Here is a 17,403-nt window from a genome sequence, read left to right on the forward strand (position 1 = left end):
CAATTATGATTGATATGCCCTGGGTTCTACTGGATAAAGCAGACAGCATCCAAGAACAGACAGACAGTGTAAATACAAAGAACGGAAATTCTAAGAACCACAAAGAATTGCAAGAGATTGAAGACAGCAACAGAAATGAAGAATGTCTTTGGTAGGCTTATTATTGGCCAGAAAACAACTAAAGAGCTTGAGAATATATCAGTAGAAACATCCACAACTGAAAAGCAAAGAGAAGAATAAAAAAACAAGATATAAGAACTGTGGAATACCTAAAAAAGTTGTATCCTACATATAAAGGAAATATCAGATGGAAACAACAAAAAGGGAAAGAAACATTGGAAACAATAATGACAGAATTTCTCAAAATTAACTGACGCCAAAACACAAATCCAGGAGGCTAAGCAAACACCAAGCAGGACAAGCACCAAAAACCTATACCTAGGCATATCATTTAAAAATAACAGAATATCAAAGATAACAAAAATGTTCATAGAAGCCTGAGGGGGAAAATGCTTTAAGTTTTGAGGATCAAGTATAAGAATTACATCCAACTTTGAGCATAGAAGTGAAGTAAAATAAAAATGTTTATTTTTCTAATTCTTAATTGATCTAACAGGTAACTTCTGAAAAACAGCTACAATGTATTAGATTACATATGCTAATTTTGTGTGTGTGTATATGCATATAAGTGAAATACAGTAATGAAGGAAGGTCTGAGGGAGGATTTAGGATTATTTTGATAGTATAAGGTACTAACACTACTCAAGAAACAGTACAGTATTATGAGAATTCAGGTAAATATTATGGCATGTGAAATATTTAAAGGATATACCACATTCCTTACCTTCCCAGGGTTTTGAGGTAATTTTAGATGTGTAAAAAAAAATTTCTGTGGAATTAATGTAAGGCTTCCTACATGCATTACAGGTAGAAGGCTTCTCTCCAGTTTGACTTCTTACACCTTCTAGAAGGTAGAAAACATTAACGTAAGCTTTTCCACAATCCTAATGGGGTTTCGGTCCACTCCAAGTTCCAATATGGTGTATTGGGTCACATTCCTTACTTTCACAGTAAAAGAAACTTTCTTTCCTTTTTTCCCCTCTATTTTCATACGGTCTATATCCAGACAACTTGCATGTGAATATTAAAATACAAATACAGTGAACATTCACAGGCTTTTCATGCACCTTACATTCATACAATTTCTCTCCTACGTAATTCCTCCGGTATGTAGAAAGGACTGAAGACTCAATGAAGGCTTTCCCATGTCTTACATTCATATAGTTTCTCTCCAGCATGGCTTTGCATGTGAATATTAAGGCTTTTGGACAATCTATAAACGTTTTTGCTTATTGCTTACTGTATTCACTTGCTAGAGCCGCCACAACAAACCACCACAGACTGGGTGGCTCGCACAAGAGAAGTTTATTTGCTCAAAGTTCTGGAAGCCCAAGATGAAGGTGCCAGCAGGGTTGGTGGTCTTGATAGAAGGATCTGTCCTGGCCCTCTGGCTTGCAGATGGCTATCATCTGATGACTTCACATCATCTTCTCTATTTGTCATCCCAGTTGTGTCTTTCTCTTCATATAGGGACACCAGTCATACTGGATTAGGGATGTACCCTAACAGACTCAATTTAATCAAATAATTTTTTTTTTTTTTTTTTTTTTGAGACGGAGTCTCATCGCCCAGACTGGAGTGCAGTGGCACGATCTCTCCTCACTGCAACCTCTGCTTCCTGGGTTCAAGCGATTCTCTTGCCTCAGCCTCCCAAGTAGCTGGGATTACAGGCACCCACCACCATGCCTGGCTAAATTTTTTGTATTTTTAGTAGAGCCAGGGTTTCGCCAGGTTGGCCTCAAACTCCTGACCTCAAGTGATCCGCCTACCTCAGCCTCCCAGAGTGCTGGCATTACAGGAATTAAATAATTTTCGTAGACTTTCTTCTCTCCAGAGTGAGTTCATTCATGTCTTTGAAGTGAACTGAAACAAATGAGAGCTTTCCCACATGTATTACATGGACAGAGTTTCTCACTAGTGAATTTGTTCATGTCTTCGAAGTGAACGGGGATGACTATAAGCTTTCCCGCACTGCTGACATTTATAGGGTTTCTCTTCTGTGTGAGTTTTTTCATGAATTCTAAAAGAACTGGAACACGTGAAGGCTTTCCCACACTCCTTACATTCATAGGGCTTCTCTCCAGTGTGAGTCCTTCCATGTATTTGAAATGAACTGGAATGGCTGAAGGCCTTTCCACACTGTTTACACTCGTAGGGTTTTTCTCCAGTGTGGATTCTCATGTGAATTTTAAGGTGGGTGGAATAGTTAAAAGCCTTCCCACATTCCTTACAGGTGTATGGTTTCTGGGCACTGTGCGTTCGCATGTGATTATTAAGACATGAGGGATATCCAAATACCTTCCCGCATATCTTACACTCACAGGCCTTCTCTTCAGTGTGAGTTCTCAAATGTCCACTAAGATTTGAGGAAACTGCAAAGGCTTTCCCACATTCAACACATACAAAAGGTTTCTCTCCAGTGTGAGTTCTTATATGTTGAATAAGGCGTGAGGATGTAAGGAAGGATTTCCCACATTCCTTACATTCGTAGGGCTTGTCTCCACTGTGAGATCGTACATGCATACTAAGGCCCGAGTACTGAGTGAAGGCTTTCCCACATTCCTTACATACATAGGGTTTCTCTCCAGTGTGAGTTCTTCCATGTATCTGAAATGAATTGGAATAATTGAAGGCTTTCCCACATTCCTTACATTCATATGGTTTCTCCCCAGTGTGGGTTCGCATGTGAATACTGAGGTAGGCTGGGTATCTATAGCCTTTTCCACATTCCTTACATTTGTAGGGCTTTTTTGCATTGAGGGTTTCTATAAGCACAGAAAGGCTTGTGGAGTCAATAAAACCTGGCCCATAATCCCTCCATTCATAGAGTTTTTCTCCATTGTGAGTTCTCATATGTGCCTGAAGGTATGAATCGTTAATGAAGGATTTTCCACAGTGACTACATCCAAATGACTTTTCTTGTGTGCTAGTTCTCTGGTATACAATATTTGGTGTCAGGCTGAAGATTTTTTCACTCTGATTAAACTTCTCACCAGTAGAGGTTTTCTCATGCAGCGTAAGGAAATCTTTTCCATACTGATTACAGTCACGAGTGCTCCCTGTACTTTGAGTTCTCATGTGCATCTTAAGGCAAGAGTGTTCACTGAAGACTTCTCCACATTGCTCACAGTCACAGAGTTCCCCTCCATTGTGTTTTCCTTCCTGTTGAAGGGATGATGATGATTTAAGGATTTTTCTCAAACATATTAACAGACGTACCCATCTGAACCTACAAACATTATAATGTTGATTATAATTGATGCCATTTTTATTACTCTCATTCAGGTCCTGCCCTGTAGATTTATTTTAAGTGGTACAACTTAACTCTTATTCTAGAATGTTGTGCCATCTACTTTAATCTTGGCTAGGTGTGGTGGCTCACGCCTGTAAATCCCAGCACGCTGGGAGCCCAAGTCGGGGCAGATCACCTGAGGTCAGGAGTTCAAGACCAGTTTGGCCAACATGGTGAAACCCTGTCTCTACTAAAAATACAAAAATTTATTTTCGGGCTTGGTGGCACATGCCTGTAATCCCAGCTACTTGGGAGGCTGAGCACAAGAATCGCTTGAACCTGGGAGGCAGAGGTTGCAGTGAGCCGAGATCGTGCCACTGCACTCCAGCCTGGGCAACAAAGTGAGACGCCATCTCAAGATAATAATAATAATAATGAAAACATATTTCTGTAGAATTCCAAGAAATTGTTTTTGAAATTCAGTGTCTAGATGGGTGCAGTAGCTCACATTTGTAATCTCAGCATTTTGGGAGGCAAAGGTGGGTGGATCATTTGAATCCAGGAGTTAGAGATCAGCCTGGGCAACATGGCGAAACTCCATCTCTACAAAAAATATCAAAAAATTAGCTGGGTTGGGCGCGGTGGCTCACACCTGTAATCCTAGCACTTTGGGAGGCCAAGGCGGGTGGATCACAAGGTCAGGAGATCGAGACCATCCTGGCTAACATGGCAAAACCCCATCTCCACTAAAAATACAAAAAAATTAGCCAGGCGTGGTGGTGGGCGCCTGTAGTCCCAGCTACTCGGGAGGCTGAGGCAGGAGAATGGCATGAACTCAGGAAGCGAGTTTGCAGTGAGCCGAGATCGTGCCACTGCACTCCAGCCTGGGTGACAGAGCAAGACTCCATCTCAAAAAAAAAAAAAAAAAATTAGCTGGGCATAGTAGTGCATTCCTGTAGTCCCAACCACGTAGGAGGCTGAGGTGGGAGGATCACTTGAGCCAAGAGGTCAAGGCTTCAGTGAGCCATGTTTGTGCCACTGCACTCCAGCCTGGGTGACACAGCAAGACCTCGTCTCGACAAAAAAAAACAAAAACAATTCATAGCCTAAGCCAGATGTGGTGGCTCACGCCTGTAATTCCAGCGCTTCTGTAAACTGAGGCGGAGGATCACTTGAGCACAGGAGTTCGAGACTAGCCTGGGCAACACAGCGAGACCCTGTCTCCACAAAAATTTTAAAGAATTAGCTGGGTGTGGTGGTACATGCCTGTAGTCCCAGCTACTAAGGGAGGCTGAGGTAGGAGGATCGCTTGAGCCCAGGAGGTCAAGACATGATTGCACCACTGCACTCCAGGCTGGGTGACAGAGCAATACTTCGTTTCAAAAAAACACCAAAACAAAACTCAATGCCTAGTTACATATGTGGGAATGTGTAAAAGCTCTGAAGAAACAAGTTTCACAATACATTTGGAGCATCCCCAGATTCTTTGCTTCCTCTTGTGTGTATGCAACTTCTCTCAAATATCTCTTATTTTTGCTGACTTCCCATAATAGAATTCCTGATTTTCTCTGAGGGTGGAAGATAAAAAATATCCCTTGCAAATCTTACCAATTGCATCCCAATGGATGTCTGACCCGTCAAAGAGTCCTGCTGAAGTGTAGACCATTGGGTTTCAAGTTGCATTTCCCATCCTGAAATAAAACAGACAGACAAAGAAAAGGACTCAGGCTAGGCGCTGTGGCTCACGCCTGTAATCCCAGCACTTTGGGAGGCTAAGGCAGGTGGATCACTTGAGGTCAGGAGTTTGAGACCAGCCTGGCCAACATGGCGAAACCCTATCTCTACTAAAAATACAGAAGTTAGCTGGGCGTGGTGGTGAGCACCTGTAATCCCAGCTACTCACGGGGCTGAGGCTGAAGAATCTCTTGAATCTGGGAGGCAGAGGTTGCAAGGAGCTGAGATCACACCACTGCAATCCAGCCTTGGCAACGAGTGAACCACAATAAGAACAAATGAAAGGATTTGCAGAATGAAATGGAAAGAGTTGAAAACAATATGACTTGTTTCTATTTGTTTCAAATTAAACATGGCAAGAAAAAGCAGAAAGACATTTGGGGATCTGGGCTACATTAAAAATTTGGTTTTGATGTAAACGATCCAAAGGGGGTAAAACTGGCCAAGACAAGGACATGTGGTAAAACTTTTCAATCGTTTATTTCAAATTGATGCTATGAAAATTAAAACTGATAGTGAATAGAGAGTATCAGGAAATAAAAGTAGGAAATTTCTGAAAAAAGAGCGTATATCTAAACAAAGAAATGTTCTAAGACCCCAGGTGGATGCCTGAATCATGGCTAGTTCTGAACCCTGTACATACTGTGATTCTTCGATCTGGTAACTGAGATGACCACTACGTGACTGACAGGTGGTGTACACAGCACAGATATATTGGACAAATGGATGATTCACATCTCAGGCAGGATGACATAAGATTTCATCATGCTACTGAGAACGATGAGAAATTTAAAACTTATGAATTGTTTTATTTCTTTTTTTTTTTTTTTTTTTTTTTGAGACGGAGTCTGGCTCTGTCGCCCGGGCTGGAGTGCAGTGGCCGGATCTCAGCTCACTGCAAGCTCCGCCCCCCGGGTTTACGCCATTCTCCTGCCTCAGCCTCCCGAGTAGCTGGGACTACAGGTGCCCGCCGCCTCGCCCGGCTAGTTTTTTGTATTTTTTAGTAGAGACGGGGTTTCACCGTGTTCGCCAGGATGGTCTTGATCTCCTGACCTAGTGATCCGCCCGTCTCGGCCTCCCAAAGTGCTGGGATTACAGGCTTGAGCCACCGCGCCCGGCCGAATTGTTTTATTTCTAGAATTTTTTTTTTTTTTTTTTTTTTTTACAGAGTGGGGGTCAGTGGCGGGGGTCTCACTCTGTCACCCAGGCTGGAGTACAGTGGTGCAATCACATCTCACCACAGCCATGACCTCCCAGTCTCAATCAATCCTCACAGCTCAGTCTCCTGAGTTGCTGGGACAGCAGGTGCATCCCACCACCTCCGGCTAATTTTTGTATTTTTTGTGGAAACAAGGGTCTCGGTATGTTGCCCAGGCTGGTCTTGAACTCCTGTGCTCAATGATTTCACCCACCTAGGCCTCCCAATGTGTGGGGATTATAGGTGTGGGGCACCATGCCTAGCCAAGTTTTCCATTTAATATTTTTGGAGCATGGTTGAATGCAGATAACTGAAACTGTGAAAAGTGAAATCACAGACAAGGGGGGACTGTTCTGTAAGTAAAAGCGTGTGGGAAGTTAAATATTTCCTAACTTTATCTAAACCTGCATGGAGAAAGTACATGTTAAAAAGTTTCCTAATTATGCTTCCAAACGGACTGAACTTCTCATCAACCAGAGTTGTTCTTCATGAACACTCACCTTGGAGAACTCCTCCCCGAACTGTCCTTGACTCTTCTTGTTCCAACCAAGAGATCAGACTGGGTTTGATGATCTGACCTCCTGAGCACAGAGAAATACATTAATGGAAGAGGCTCATACAAGAGATTACAAACCTTTCTATGATTCAGGAACTACAGACCTAATGACAGTGGTGAAGCTATTTCAAAAGGGCTAAAAATGCAAATAACAACTCTGACTGTGCCCCAAACAGTCTGGTTACTTCTGTCCCCTAAAACCGAAATCCAGGCTTATGTACACATTTAAAAAGCACTAAGACTTTTGATCAAACACAAAATAATGGCCAGGTGTGGTGGCTCATGCCTGTAATTCCAGCACTTTGGGAGACTGAGGCAGGAGGATCACTTGAGGTCAGGAGTTCGAGACCAGCCTGGCCAACATGATGAAACCCCATCTCTTCTAAAAATACAAAAATAAAAAAAAAATTAGCCAGGTGTGGTGGCGCATGCCGGTAATCCCAGCTATTCCCAGCTGTTCGGGAGGCTGAGGCACAAAAATTGCTTAAACCCAGGAGGCAGAGGTTGCAGTGAGCCGAGATCATGTCAATGCACTCCAGCCTGCATGACAGAGTAACTGTCTCAAAACAACAAGAACGACAACAACAACAAATACGAAATAAGGAAGTATAACAGAGATCTTCGTTCTTCTGGGGAAACAACTACCCCAGCGTTTTCGAAAACATTATTATGCATCAGAGTCATCCAGAGAACTTTTCTTTTTTTTTTTTTTGAGATGGAGTCTCGCTCTGTTGCCCAGGCTGGAGTGCAGTGGCTGGATCTCGGCTCACTGCAAGCTCCGCCTCCCGGGTTTACGCCATTCTCCTGCCTCAGCCTCCTGAGTAGCTGGGACTACAGGCACCCGCCACCTCGCCTGGCTAGTTTTTTTGTATTTTTTAGTAGAGACGGGGTTTCACTGTGTTAGCCAGGATGGTCTCGATCTCCTGACCTCGTGATCCGCCCATCTCGGCCTCCCAAAGTCCTGGGATTAAGACAACTTTTCAAATACAGATGATTGGACTCCAACTTCAGGTTTCTGGGTGCAGAAGGAAAATGTACATTTCTAACAGGCAGATGGTGTTGCTATTAATCTTGGACCACATTTTGAGAATGGTCACAGTAGATTAAAATCTATTTAGGACAGGGACTATGTCTCTATTATTTCTCTTTGTATTCGGAGTTGACATTGCCAATGCTGCAAAACAGTAAGTACATATCAGTTCCATAGGAGGCTGCAAGGGATGAGGCCAGTCTTACCCACTGTGGCCAGGTTCTTGTAGTTCTCCAGCATCACGTCACTGTAGAGGCTTCTCTGAGTTGGGTCCAGTAAAGTCCACTCCTCCTGGGTAAAGTCCACAGCCACATCGTCGAAGGTCACTGAATCCTAAAGCATCACACACAACGCTGGTTGGAGCCAAGTAACAAGTCCATCAGCATTTAATTGGAGAATGAGGAAGGGGGACCCAATGCCTACGCAGGATTCCAAGGGCTGCAATGACCAGCCCCAGGGTTTAGGGTCCTAGAAACTCCTCACTCCCTAAACATACTCACTGTCATCTCCTCCACTCATAGCTCATTAATGGCATGCCTTGAATATGAATTTATCTCAGCACAGCCAGACTAGGAAGATCTCTCTTTTTTTTTTTTTTTTTTTTTCCTGAAATGGAGTCTCACTCTGTCACCCAGGCTGGAGTACAGTGGTGCGATCTCAGCTCACTGCAACCTCCGCCTCCTGGGTTCAAGTAATTCTCCTGCCTCAGCCTCCCAAGTAGCCGAAATTACAGGCACATGCCACCATTTCCGGCTAATTTTTTGTATTTTTAGTAGACATGGGGTTCCACCATACTGGCTAGGCTGGTCTCGAACTCCTGACCTCATGATCTGCCCCCTTTGGCCTCCCAAAGTGCTGGGATTACAGGCATGAGCCACCGTGCCTGGCCGAGATCTCATCTTATTTCCATCTATTTGAGCACATTGCTCAGCATATTCCAGACATCTGATCAATGCTGATAAACAACTTGAGGAAAGGACACTTTATTTTTTTTTATTTTTTTGAGACAGAGTCTCGCTCTGTTGTCCAGGCTAGAGTGCAGTGCTGCAATCACAGCTCACTGCAGCCTCAACTTCCAGGGCTCAAGTGATCCTCCCACTTCAGCCACCCAAGTAGCTGGGAGTCCAGTCATGCACCACTTTGCCCAGCTAATTTTTAAATTTTTTGTAGAGACAGGGTCTCACTATGTTGCTCAGGCTGGTCTTGAACTCCTGTACTCAAGCAATCTGCCCGCCTCAGACTCCTAAAGTACTGGGATTATGGGTGTAAGCCACCATGCCCGGCCTGGGATGATTTGCAAGTTAACACCTTCCTATATGGGAGGCCCCATTCTTTGGGTAAATCCAAATGGGGATTCAGTCCTTGAATGACTCTTTATTTGCTTTAAGAAGCGTGGAGACGCCGGGCATGGTGGCTCACTCCTGTAATCCCAGCACTTTGGGAGGCTGAGGCAGGCGGATCACGAGGTCAAGAGATCGAGACCATGGTGAAACCCCGTCTCTACTAAAAATACAAAAAATTAGCCGGGTGCCATGGTGGGCGCCTGTAGTCCCAGCTACTTGGGAGGCTGAGGCCAGAGAATGGCGTGAACCCGGGAGGCGGAGCTTGCAGTGAGCCGAGATCGCGCCACTGCACTCCAGCCTGGGCAAAAGAGCAAGACTCCGTCTCAAAAAAAAAAAAAACAAAGAAGCCCGGAGACAAGTCTGTCTAGAGGGAAATGTGTCTACCTGGTGGATGCAAGTATGTCACTGCGTATAAGGACACAGCTGCTTTTTACCTGATAACAACCTGTTAGGCAGTCAGACGCTATCCTTCCTGCTGGTGTCTTTTCTTCATGAAGGCAAACTGGGTCCCCAGAAAGATAATGTCCTGTAAGAAAACGAAAGGCATGAGAACCCCGAGCTGACCATAATCCCCACATCCACCTACCTAGAGGTCATTACCTCCTAGTATGAAATTCCCATATATTCCTGCAAAATCAGGAAAACACACATGAGGCCAGTTGCAGTGGCTCACATCTGTAATCCTAGTGCTCTGGGAGGTTGAGGTGGGAGGACTGCTTGAGGCGAGGAGTTTGAAATCAGCCTGGGCAACACAGTGAGACTCTGTATCTACAAAAACATTTTACAACGAGCCCGGCGTGGTAATGCACACCTGCAGTCTCACCTCCCTGGGGAGGCTGAGGCAGGAAGATTGCTAAGCCTAGGAGTTCAAGACCACCCTGGGCAACATAGTGAACATAGACCCCCTCATCTCTACAAAAATAATTTTTAATCAGTCAGGCACGGTGGCATGTGCCTGTAGTCCCAGATACTTGGGAGGCGGAGGTGGAAGGATTGCTCGAGCCCAGGAGTTTGAGGCTGTGGTGAACTATGAACATACCACTGCACTCCAGCCTGGGCAAAAGAGTGAGACTTTGTATCAGAAAAAAGAAAGAAAGAAAGAAAACACAAACATACAACCTACTGCCATACAATGCCGGAGCAGTCCTAAAGGTGACGATAAGCCGTGCTGCCCGTCAGGAAAAGTACAACGGTGTCATTTCACCCATAAGAAAACATACACCCAGAGCATGTGACTCTAGCATGCTGATTAAAATTCATGCAGGAGATTATGCAGTACTCTTTCCAAAACTCATAGCCAGGCAAGGGCTAACTCACAAAAGAGCATGTTCCGGCCCCGCTCAGCACCTCCCAAACGAATTAGCAACATGACCAGCAGCCCAAACCACTAGCCCCTATATTGTGCAGAGAGAACCTAGGGCAGGATATCCAAAATAGAGCAACAGGGCTTACCATGGGACAAATCAACAGCTGCCATCCTGTGAGATGAGAATGTGCCAGAACCCTCCTTTCATTGATGCCAACATCACTTCAGGACACCTCATTAATCTAAATGGACAGTGGCAATCTCCATTCCTCTTTAAACAGGGTTACTGGGATTCCTGTTGGTATTAATCAATAATCAACAAGCAATACTTCATCATCAGTCATCAAAACATATACATTGGCTGGGGCAGTAGCTCATGCCTGTAATCCCAGCATTTTGGGAGGCTAGGGTGGGAGGATTGCTTCAGCCCAGAAGTTTGAGACCAGCCTCGACAACATAGCAAGACCCTATCTCTAAAGAAATAAAAATAAAAATAAGTAAAAAAAAAAACATTGAAGCGGTAAACCAGAACCTGAATGCAAGTACAAGTTTTGCACACACACATTAAAAAAAAAAAAAAAAAAAAAAAGGCCCGGCGCGGTGGCTCAAGCCTGTAATCCCAGCACTTTGGGAGGCCGAGATGGGCGGATCACGAGGTCAGGAGATCAAGACCATCCTGGTTAACACGGTGAAACCCAGTCTCTACTAAAAAAAAAATCCAAAAAACTAGCCGGGCGAGGTGGCGGGCGCCTGTAGTCCCAGCTACTCCGGAGGCTCAGGCAGGAGAATGGCGTGAACCCGGGAGGCGGAGCTTGCAGTGAGCTGAGATCCGGCCACTGCACTCCAGCCTGGGCGACAGAGCGAGACTCCGTCTCAAAAAAAAAAAAACAAAAAAAACAAAAAAAAAAACCTCACAATACACTTTTAAGTATTGGGTAGCCTCAATAGGGCCTTGATTGGAAACACTCAAATCAAACAAACCTGCACTCCCAGGTCATACTGTCAGAGAGGCAACGCCAAACCGCTCTGTGCCTAACACTGGTCTGTTATATGGGTCTTCAAAGAGAAGACCTTTTCACAGTATTTATCTGGTTAATTTTTTTCCACCGAAGTTTGGTTTTACGTGGCCAGGCAGGGTGGCTCACACCTGTAACCCCAGCACTTTGGGAGGCCGAGGCCAGCGGATCATGAGGTCAGGAGTTCAAGACCAGCCTGACCAACACAGTAGAAACCCCGTCTCTACTAAAAATACAAAAATTAGCCAGGCATGGTGGCGTGCACCTGTAATCCCAGCTACTTAGGAGGCTGAGGCAGGAGAATCGCTCAAACCTGGGAAGTGGAAGTTGCAGTAAGCCGAGATCGCGCCACTGCACTCCAGCCTAGGTGGGTGACAGAGCAAGACTCCATCTCAAAAAAAAAAAAAAAAAAAAATTAATGACAATCATTAAACATGAAACAGTGGCTCAAACAATGACCTACAGAATGAGAGTCAAATAATGATAAACAGTGAACGTTCCACAGTTAATTATCCATGAACCAAATTCACAAAAACTCTACAGGCCTCATTCTACCAATAAGACTAAAACTCTAAAGTCACAAAAACCACAGTTCTGGACTCCCGGTATGGATCACACCTACTCCCAGGGGTCTCAAACTGGGGGTCCTAGGGCTGACTAAGCCCACAAATATTCAGTTTGGTGGCATCTGTATAGAATATTTTACTTTCTTTCTTTCTTTTTTTTTTTTTTTGGAGAGATGGAGTCTTGCTGTGTTGCCCAGGCTGATCTTAAACTCCTGGGCTCAAGAGATCTTCCTGCCTCAGCCTCTCAAAGTGCTGGGATCACAGGTGTGAGCCACTGTACCCAGCCAACTTTTTTTTTTTTCATTGATATATAATCAATGTAGCTTAAAATACACACATCCTTTGTTTTTTTGTTTGTTTTTTTGAAACAGTCTCACTCTGTCACCCAGGCTGGAGTGCAGTGGCATGATCTCGGCTCACTGCAACCTCCGCCTCCTGGGTTCAAGTGATTCTCCTGCCTTAAGCCTCCCAAGTAGCTGGGATTACAAGACCCCACCACCACACCAAGCTAATTTTTTTTTTTTTTTTTTTTTTTTTTTGGATTTTTAGTAGAGACGGGATTTCACCATTTTGGCCAGCCTGGTTTTGAACTCCTTAATCCAACCACCTAGTTAACTGTAAATTTGATGATTGTGACACTAAAATAATAAAGCCTTCATCCTTTCCTTCTGGAGGTCTCATTGTGAAGCTCTCTTGGGATGCACGGGCCTAGGAACTCCATTCGAAGAGAATAAGTTATTATTTTTAGTATTCTTTAGCACAAAGACTTGGCGGTCTACAAACGTTAGTATTCACATACACAAATATGCACACCCTATAAACCTAGTATCTTTATCTTTCGCCATGAAAGTAATAGTCAAAAATAAAATACAACGCACAAAGACGAAACCAAACTTACAGATGAAATATTCGTTTGTATAAGAAAAGACAGAAAAGGCCCCCTAGAACCAACTTTCACCCAGTGCTTACCGAACTCAGAAATCGCCAGGTCCCTGAACCGGAAGGACCCTGGGGACGGAGCCAACGTGGATGCAAAAGGCGGAAATTATTTTCCCGCTGGAAAAAAAATTCACAAACGCTGCTTTGGAGGCCTTTGGAGAGGGGAGCACAGATGAAAACACCCTGCGGACACCGCAACTAGACGCCCGACTCCTCCCGGGGAGCGACGGTCCAAGCGGACGCCAGCGGCCCCTACGGACGCGAGAGGAGTGGGCCGGGCCTCTCTAAGGTCCGGGCCAAACCGGTCCTTTACCCCTAAACCACTTCATCTCCGCGGAACTCATCAACGACAGAGAGGCCCTAACTCTGAAAGGCAAAAAGGCTCTCAGGCGCTCACAGCTGACGTCACAGAAAGAAGGGCGCCCCGCTGACGTCATTTCAGCTCTCCGCCACGGGCAGGGCGGGGTTTTGGACTAGAGTTTCTGCCACGTTAAGACCTCCTCGAGGCAGAAAAATTCTAGTTTTCTCCTGCTTGGCTGCGGAGGACGTTAGGGTGGGCTCAGCGCGGGGGCTGCAGGCAGAAGTGGGCCCAGAGGACAAGGTCGAGGTTAGAGCCAGGCCTGTGGGCCGGGCTACGGGCAAGCGGCGGAGCCCACTCTCGGGGGCGGCGAGGAAGGTGGGGCCAGGCCCAGAGGAAAAGGTTGAAGTTACAGCCAGGCCTGCCGGCGAGGCCACATTGGGGCGGGCCGTAGGGGAAGGAGCCTATGTGTTATGCATCTAGAAAATACATAAGTACGTATTTTGCTGTGTTACTATTTCAACATTTGATGTAAAACACATTTTCTTTTTTTTTTTTTTTTTTTTTTTGAGACGGAGGCTCGCTCTGTCACCCAGGCTGGAGTGCAGTGGCCGGATCTCAGCTCACTGCAAGCTCTGCCTCCCGGGTTCACGCCATTCTCCTGCCTCAGCCTCCCGAGTAGCTGGGACTACAGGCGCCTGCCACCTCGCCCGGCTAAGTTTTTGTATTTTTAGTAGAGACGGGGTTTCACTGTGTTAGCCAGGATGGTCTCGATCTCCTGACCTCGTGATCCGCCCATCTCGGCCTCCCAAAGTGCTGGGATTACAGGCTTGAGCCACCGCGCCCGGCCTGTAAAACACATTTTCTATGCAGCCAAAAGAACTGATTTTAAAAATAATTTCTGGGTTTTTTGCCTTGCTTTAAAACGTCTTTGCTTTCCTTTTTTTTTTTTTTTTTGAGACAAAGTCTCACTTTGTCACCAAGGCTGGAGTTCAGTGGTGCCATTTCAGCTCACTGCAACCTCTGCCTCTCAGGTTCAAGCGATTCTCCTGCCTCAGCCTCCCAAGTAGCTGGGATTACAGGCACGTCTCACCACCACACCCTGCTAATTTTTGTATTTTTAGTAGAGACAGGGTTTTGCCATGCTGGCCAGGTTGGTCTTGAGCTCCTTGTCAGGCTTCTGGGCACAAGCTAAGCCATCATAACCCCTGTGACCTGCACGTATACATCCAGATGGCCAGGAGCAACTGAAGAACCCTAAAAGAAGTGAAACAGTCAGTTCCTGCCTTAACTGATGATGTTCCACCATTGTGATTTGTTCCTGCCCCACCCCAACTGATCTCTTGACCTTGTGACATTCTTCTCCTGGGCAATGAGTCTCAGGAGTTCCCCACCCAGCACCTTGTGACCCCCGCCCCTGCCTGCAAAAAATAACCACCTTTGACTGTAACTTTCCCTTACCTACCTAAATCCTGTAAAATTGCCCCACCCCTATCTCCCTTTGCTGACTCCTTTCTCAGACTCAGCCCACTTACACCCAAGTGAATAAACAGCCTTGTCGCTCACACAAAGCCTGTGGCGATCTCTACACACGGATGCGTGTAACATTTGGTTCCAAAACCCAGGACGGGAGACTCCCTCAGGAGACCGGCCCCCTGTCCTCACCCTCACTCCGTGAGGAGCTCCACCTACAACCTCGGATCCTCAGATCCTCAGACCAGCTATTTGGGAGGCTGAGGCAGGAGAATCACTTGAACCCAGGAGGCGGAGGTTGTAGTGAGCTGAGATTGTGCCATTGCACTCCAGGATGGGCAACAAGAGCGAAACTCTGTCTCAAGAAAAAAAAAAAGAACAGCTCAGAGGAGACCCATAGTGAGTAGCTCCCCTCTGTGGGCAGGCAGGTTGTCCCTCGAGTGTTCAGTTCTCAGCAGAGAGGAGGCGCTGGAGAGGGTAGCTCTTCTCCTCAGGCAAGTTTTTCGGTGGTCTCTGCGGGTCTCTGAGGGTCTCAGCAGAGACACTAGCCTCCTCTCTTCTGCTAGTGGCACTGTCTGCTCAGCTCTAGCTGAACCAGGGAGACTTTGTGAGCCTCAGAGGGCAGGAAGTACATGCCAATTTGCCCATGGGTGGCCATGGGCAGGCCTGGAAAAGGCACCAGTTACCACTCCAGTTCGTGAAACTGGTGGCCCGGCAACCAGCCTTCAGGCCTTCCCTGGCCAGAAGGAGAAACCTTACCAGGGACCTACCCCTTTGCCCCGGGACTCTCTCATGTCTGTCCCGCTGTTCATGGCGAGCCGACTTGGCCTGACTTTGCTCCAAGATAGGAGGAGGTGTGGACAGCAGGGAGAAGCCAGGCAGCTGGGGCAGGCATTAAACATTAGCCAGGCACAGTGACGCACATCTGTAGTTCCAGCTGCTCAGGAAGCTGAGGTAGGAGGATTGCCTGAGCCCAGCAGGCTGAAGCTGCAGTGAGCAGTGATCACACTGAGGTAGGAGGCAGAATTTAACTCCAGAGGTGGGGCTCAGACCTGGACAAAATTGAGGACTAGCTAAAACAGGGATGGGGCAGAAGCAGCTTTCCATAAGAAACACCCACCAGTGAGCCATGTCAGTTTACCATTGTCATGGCAACACCCGGAGTTACCACCCCTTTCCATGGCAACGACCCGATGACCAAAGTTACCACCCTTTTCCTAGAAATTTCTGCATAAACTGACCCTTAATCTACATGTAATTAAAAGTAGGTATAAATATGACTGCAAAACTGCCCTGAGCTGCTACTCTTGAGCTGCTACTCTCAACACACTGCCTATGAGGTTCCCCATAAGAGCAGTCACAAAGCTGTAACACCACCAGGGCTGTAACACTGCTTCTTTGATAAAGCCTCTTTCTTCTATCATCAGCTCACCCTGAATTATTTCCTGGCCAAAGCCAAAAACCCTCATGGCCTAAGTCCCAATTTGAAGCTTGCCTGTCCTACAGCAGCATGACTACACTCCAGCCTGAGTGACGGAGCGAGACCTTGGCTCACAAAAGTATACTTTATCAAACAGATGTATATTAGAGGTAAGTTAAAATAAAACAGTTTCTTAATTCCAAAAAAACAAAATATTTGAGCAAAGAACAATCTTTTGAATAAAAGTCATAAAAACAGACCAGACATGGTGGCTCATGCCTGTAATCCCAGCACTTTGGGAGGCCAAGGCAGATGGATCACCTGAGGTCAGGAGTTCAAGACCAGCCTGACCAACATGATGAAACCCCATCTCTACAAAAAATACAAAAATTAGTTAGGCATGATGGTGGGTGTCTGTAATCCCAGCTATTTGGGAGGCTGAGGTAGGAGAATTGCTTGAATCTGGAAGGCAGAGGTTGCAGTGAGCTGAGATCATGGCATTGCACTCCAGCCTCGGCAACAGCATATGACTCCATCTCAAAAAAAGAAAAAAGAAGGCCAGGCGTGGTGGCTCACACCTGTAATCCCAGCACTTTGGGAGGCCAAGGCAGGAGGATCAACTGAGGTTGGGAGTTCGAGACCAAACTGGCCAACATGGTGAAACCCCACCTCTACCAATAATACAAAACTTAGCCAGGCGTCATAGTGCACACCTGTAATCCTAGCTACTCAGGAGGCTGAGGCAGGAGAATCACTTGAACCCAGGAAGCAAAGATTGCAGTGAGCCAGCCGGGCGCGGTGGCTCAAGCCTGTAATCCCAGCACTTTGGGAGGCCGAGACGGGCGGATCACGAGTTCAGGAGATCGAGACCATCCTGGCTAACACGGTGAAACCCCGTCTCTACTAAAATACAAAAAAAATTAGCCGGGCGAGGTGGTGGGAGCCTGTACTCCCAGCTACTCGGGAGGCTGAGGCAGGAGAATGGCGTGAACCCGGGAGGCGGGGCTTGCAGTGAGCTGAGATCCGGCCACTGCACTCCAGCCTGGGCAACAGAGCTAGACTCCGTCTCAAAAAAAAAAAAAAGATTGCAGTGAGCCAAGATCGTGCCATTGCACTCCAGCCTGGGTGACAGAGAGAGACTCTGTCTCAAAAAAATAATAAATAAAATAAAA

General features: G+C 46.1%; 1 protein-coding gene across 6 annotated transcripts; it reads right to left on the bottom strand.

Moving 5' to 3' along the window:
- Positions 1 to 566: 566 nt before the first annotated feature.
- LOC102123889 (zinc finger protein 426) lies at positions 567 to 13,427 on the bottom strand. 6 transcript variants are annotated; one of them, XM_005587895.5, is made up of 7 exons: positions 13,071 to 13,427; positions 10,666 to 10,814; positions 9,648 to 9,739; positions 8,077 to 8,203; positions 6,785 to 6,865; positions 4,961 to 5,043; positions 567 to 3,282 (listed from the first exon to the last, which is right to left on the bottom strand). In XM_005587895.5, the coding sequence occupies exons 2-7, from the start codon at positions 10,688 to 10,690 to the stop codon at positions 2,035 to 2,037; spliced, it is 1,656 nt and encodes a 551-aa protein (XP_005587952.1). In that variant the 5' UTR covers positions 10,691 to 10,814; positions 13,071 to 13,427; the 3' UTR covers positions 567 to 2,034. The 6 variants fall into 5 exon arrangements, with proteins under 6 accessions (XP_005587952.1, XP_073881854.1, XP_065391686.1 ...); XM_074025753.1 differs by having other exon boundaries at positions 8,077 to 8,223; XM_065535614.2 differs by lacking the exon at positions 4,961 to 5,043.
- Positions 13,428 to 17,403: the final 3,976 nt, after the last annotated feature.

This window comes from Macaca fascicularis, chromosome 19 (assembly GCF_037993035.2).
Source record: "Macaca fascicularis isolate 582-1 chromosome 19, T2T-MFA8v1.1".
NCBI classification, from domain to species: domain Eukaryota; kingdom Metazoa; phylum Chordata; class Mammalia; order Primates; family Cercopithecidae; genus Macaca; species Macaca fascicularis.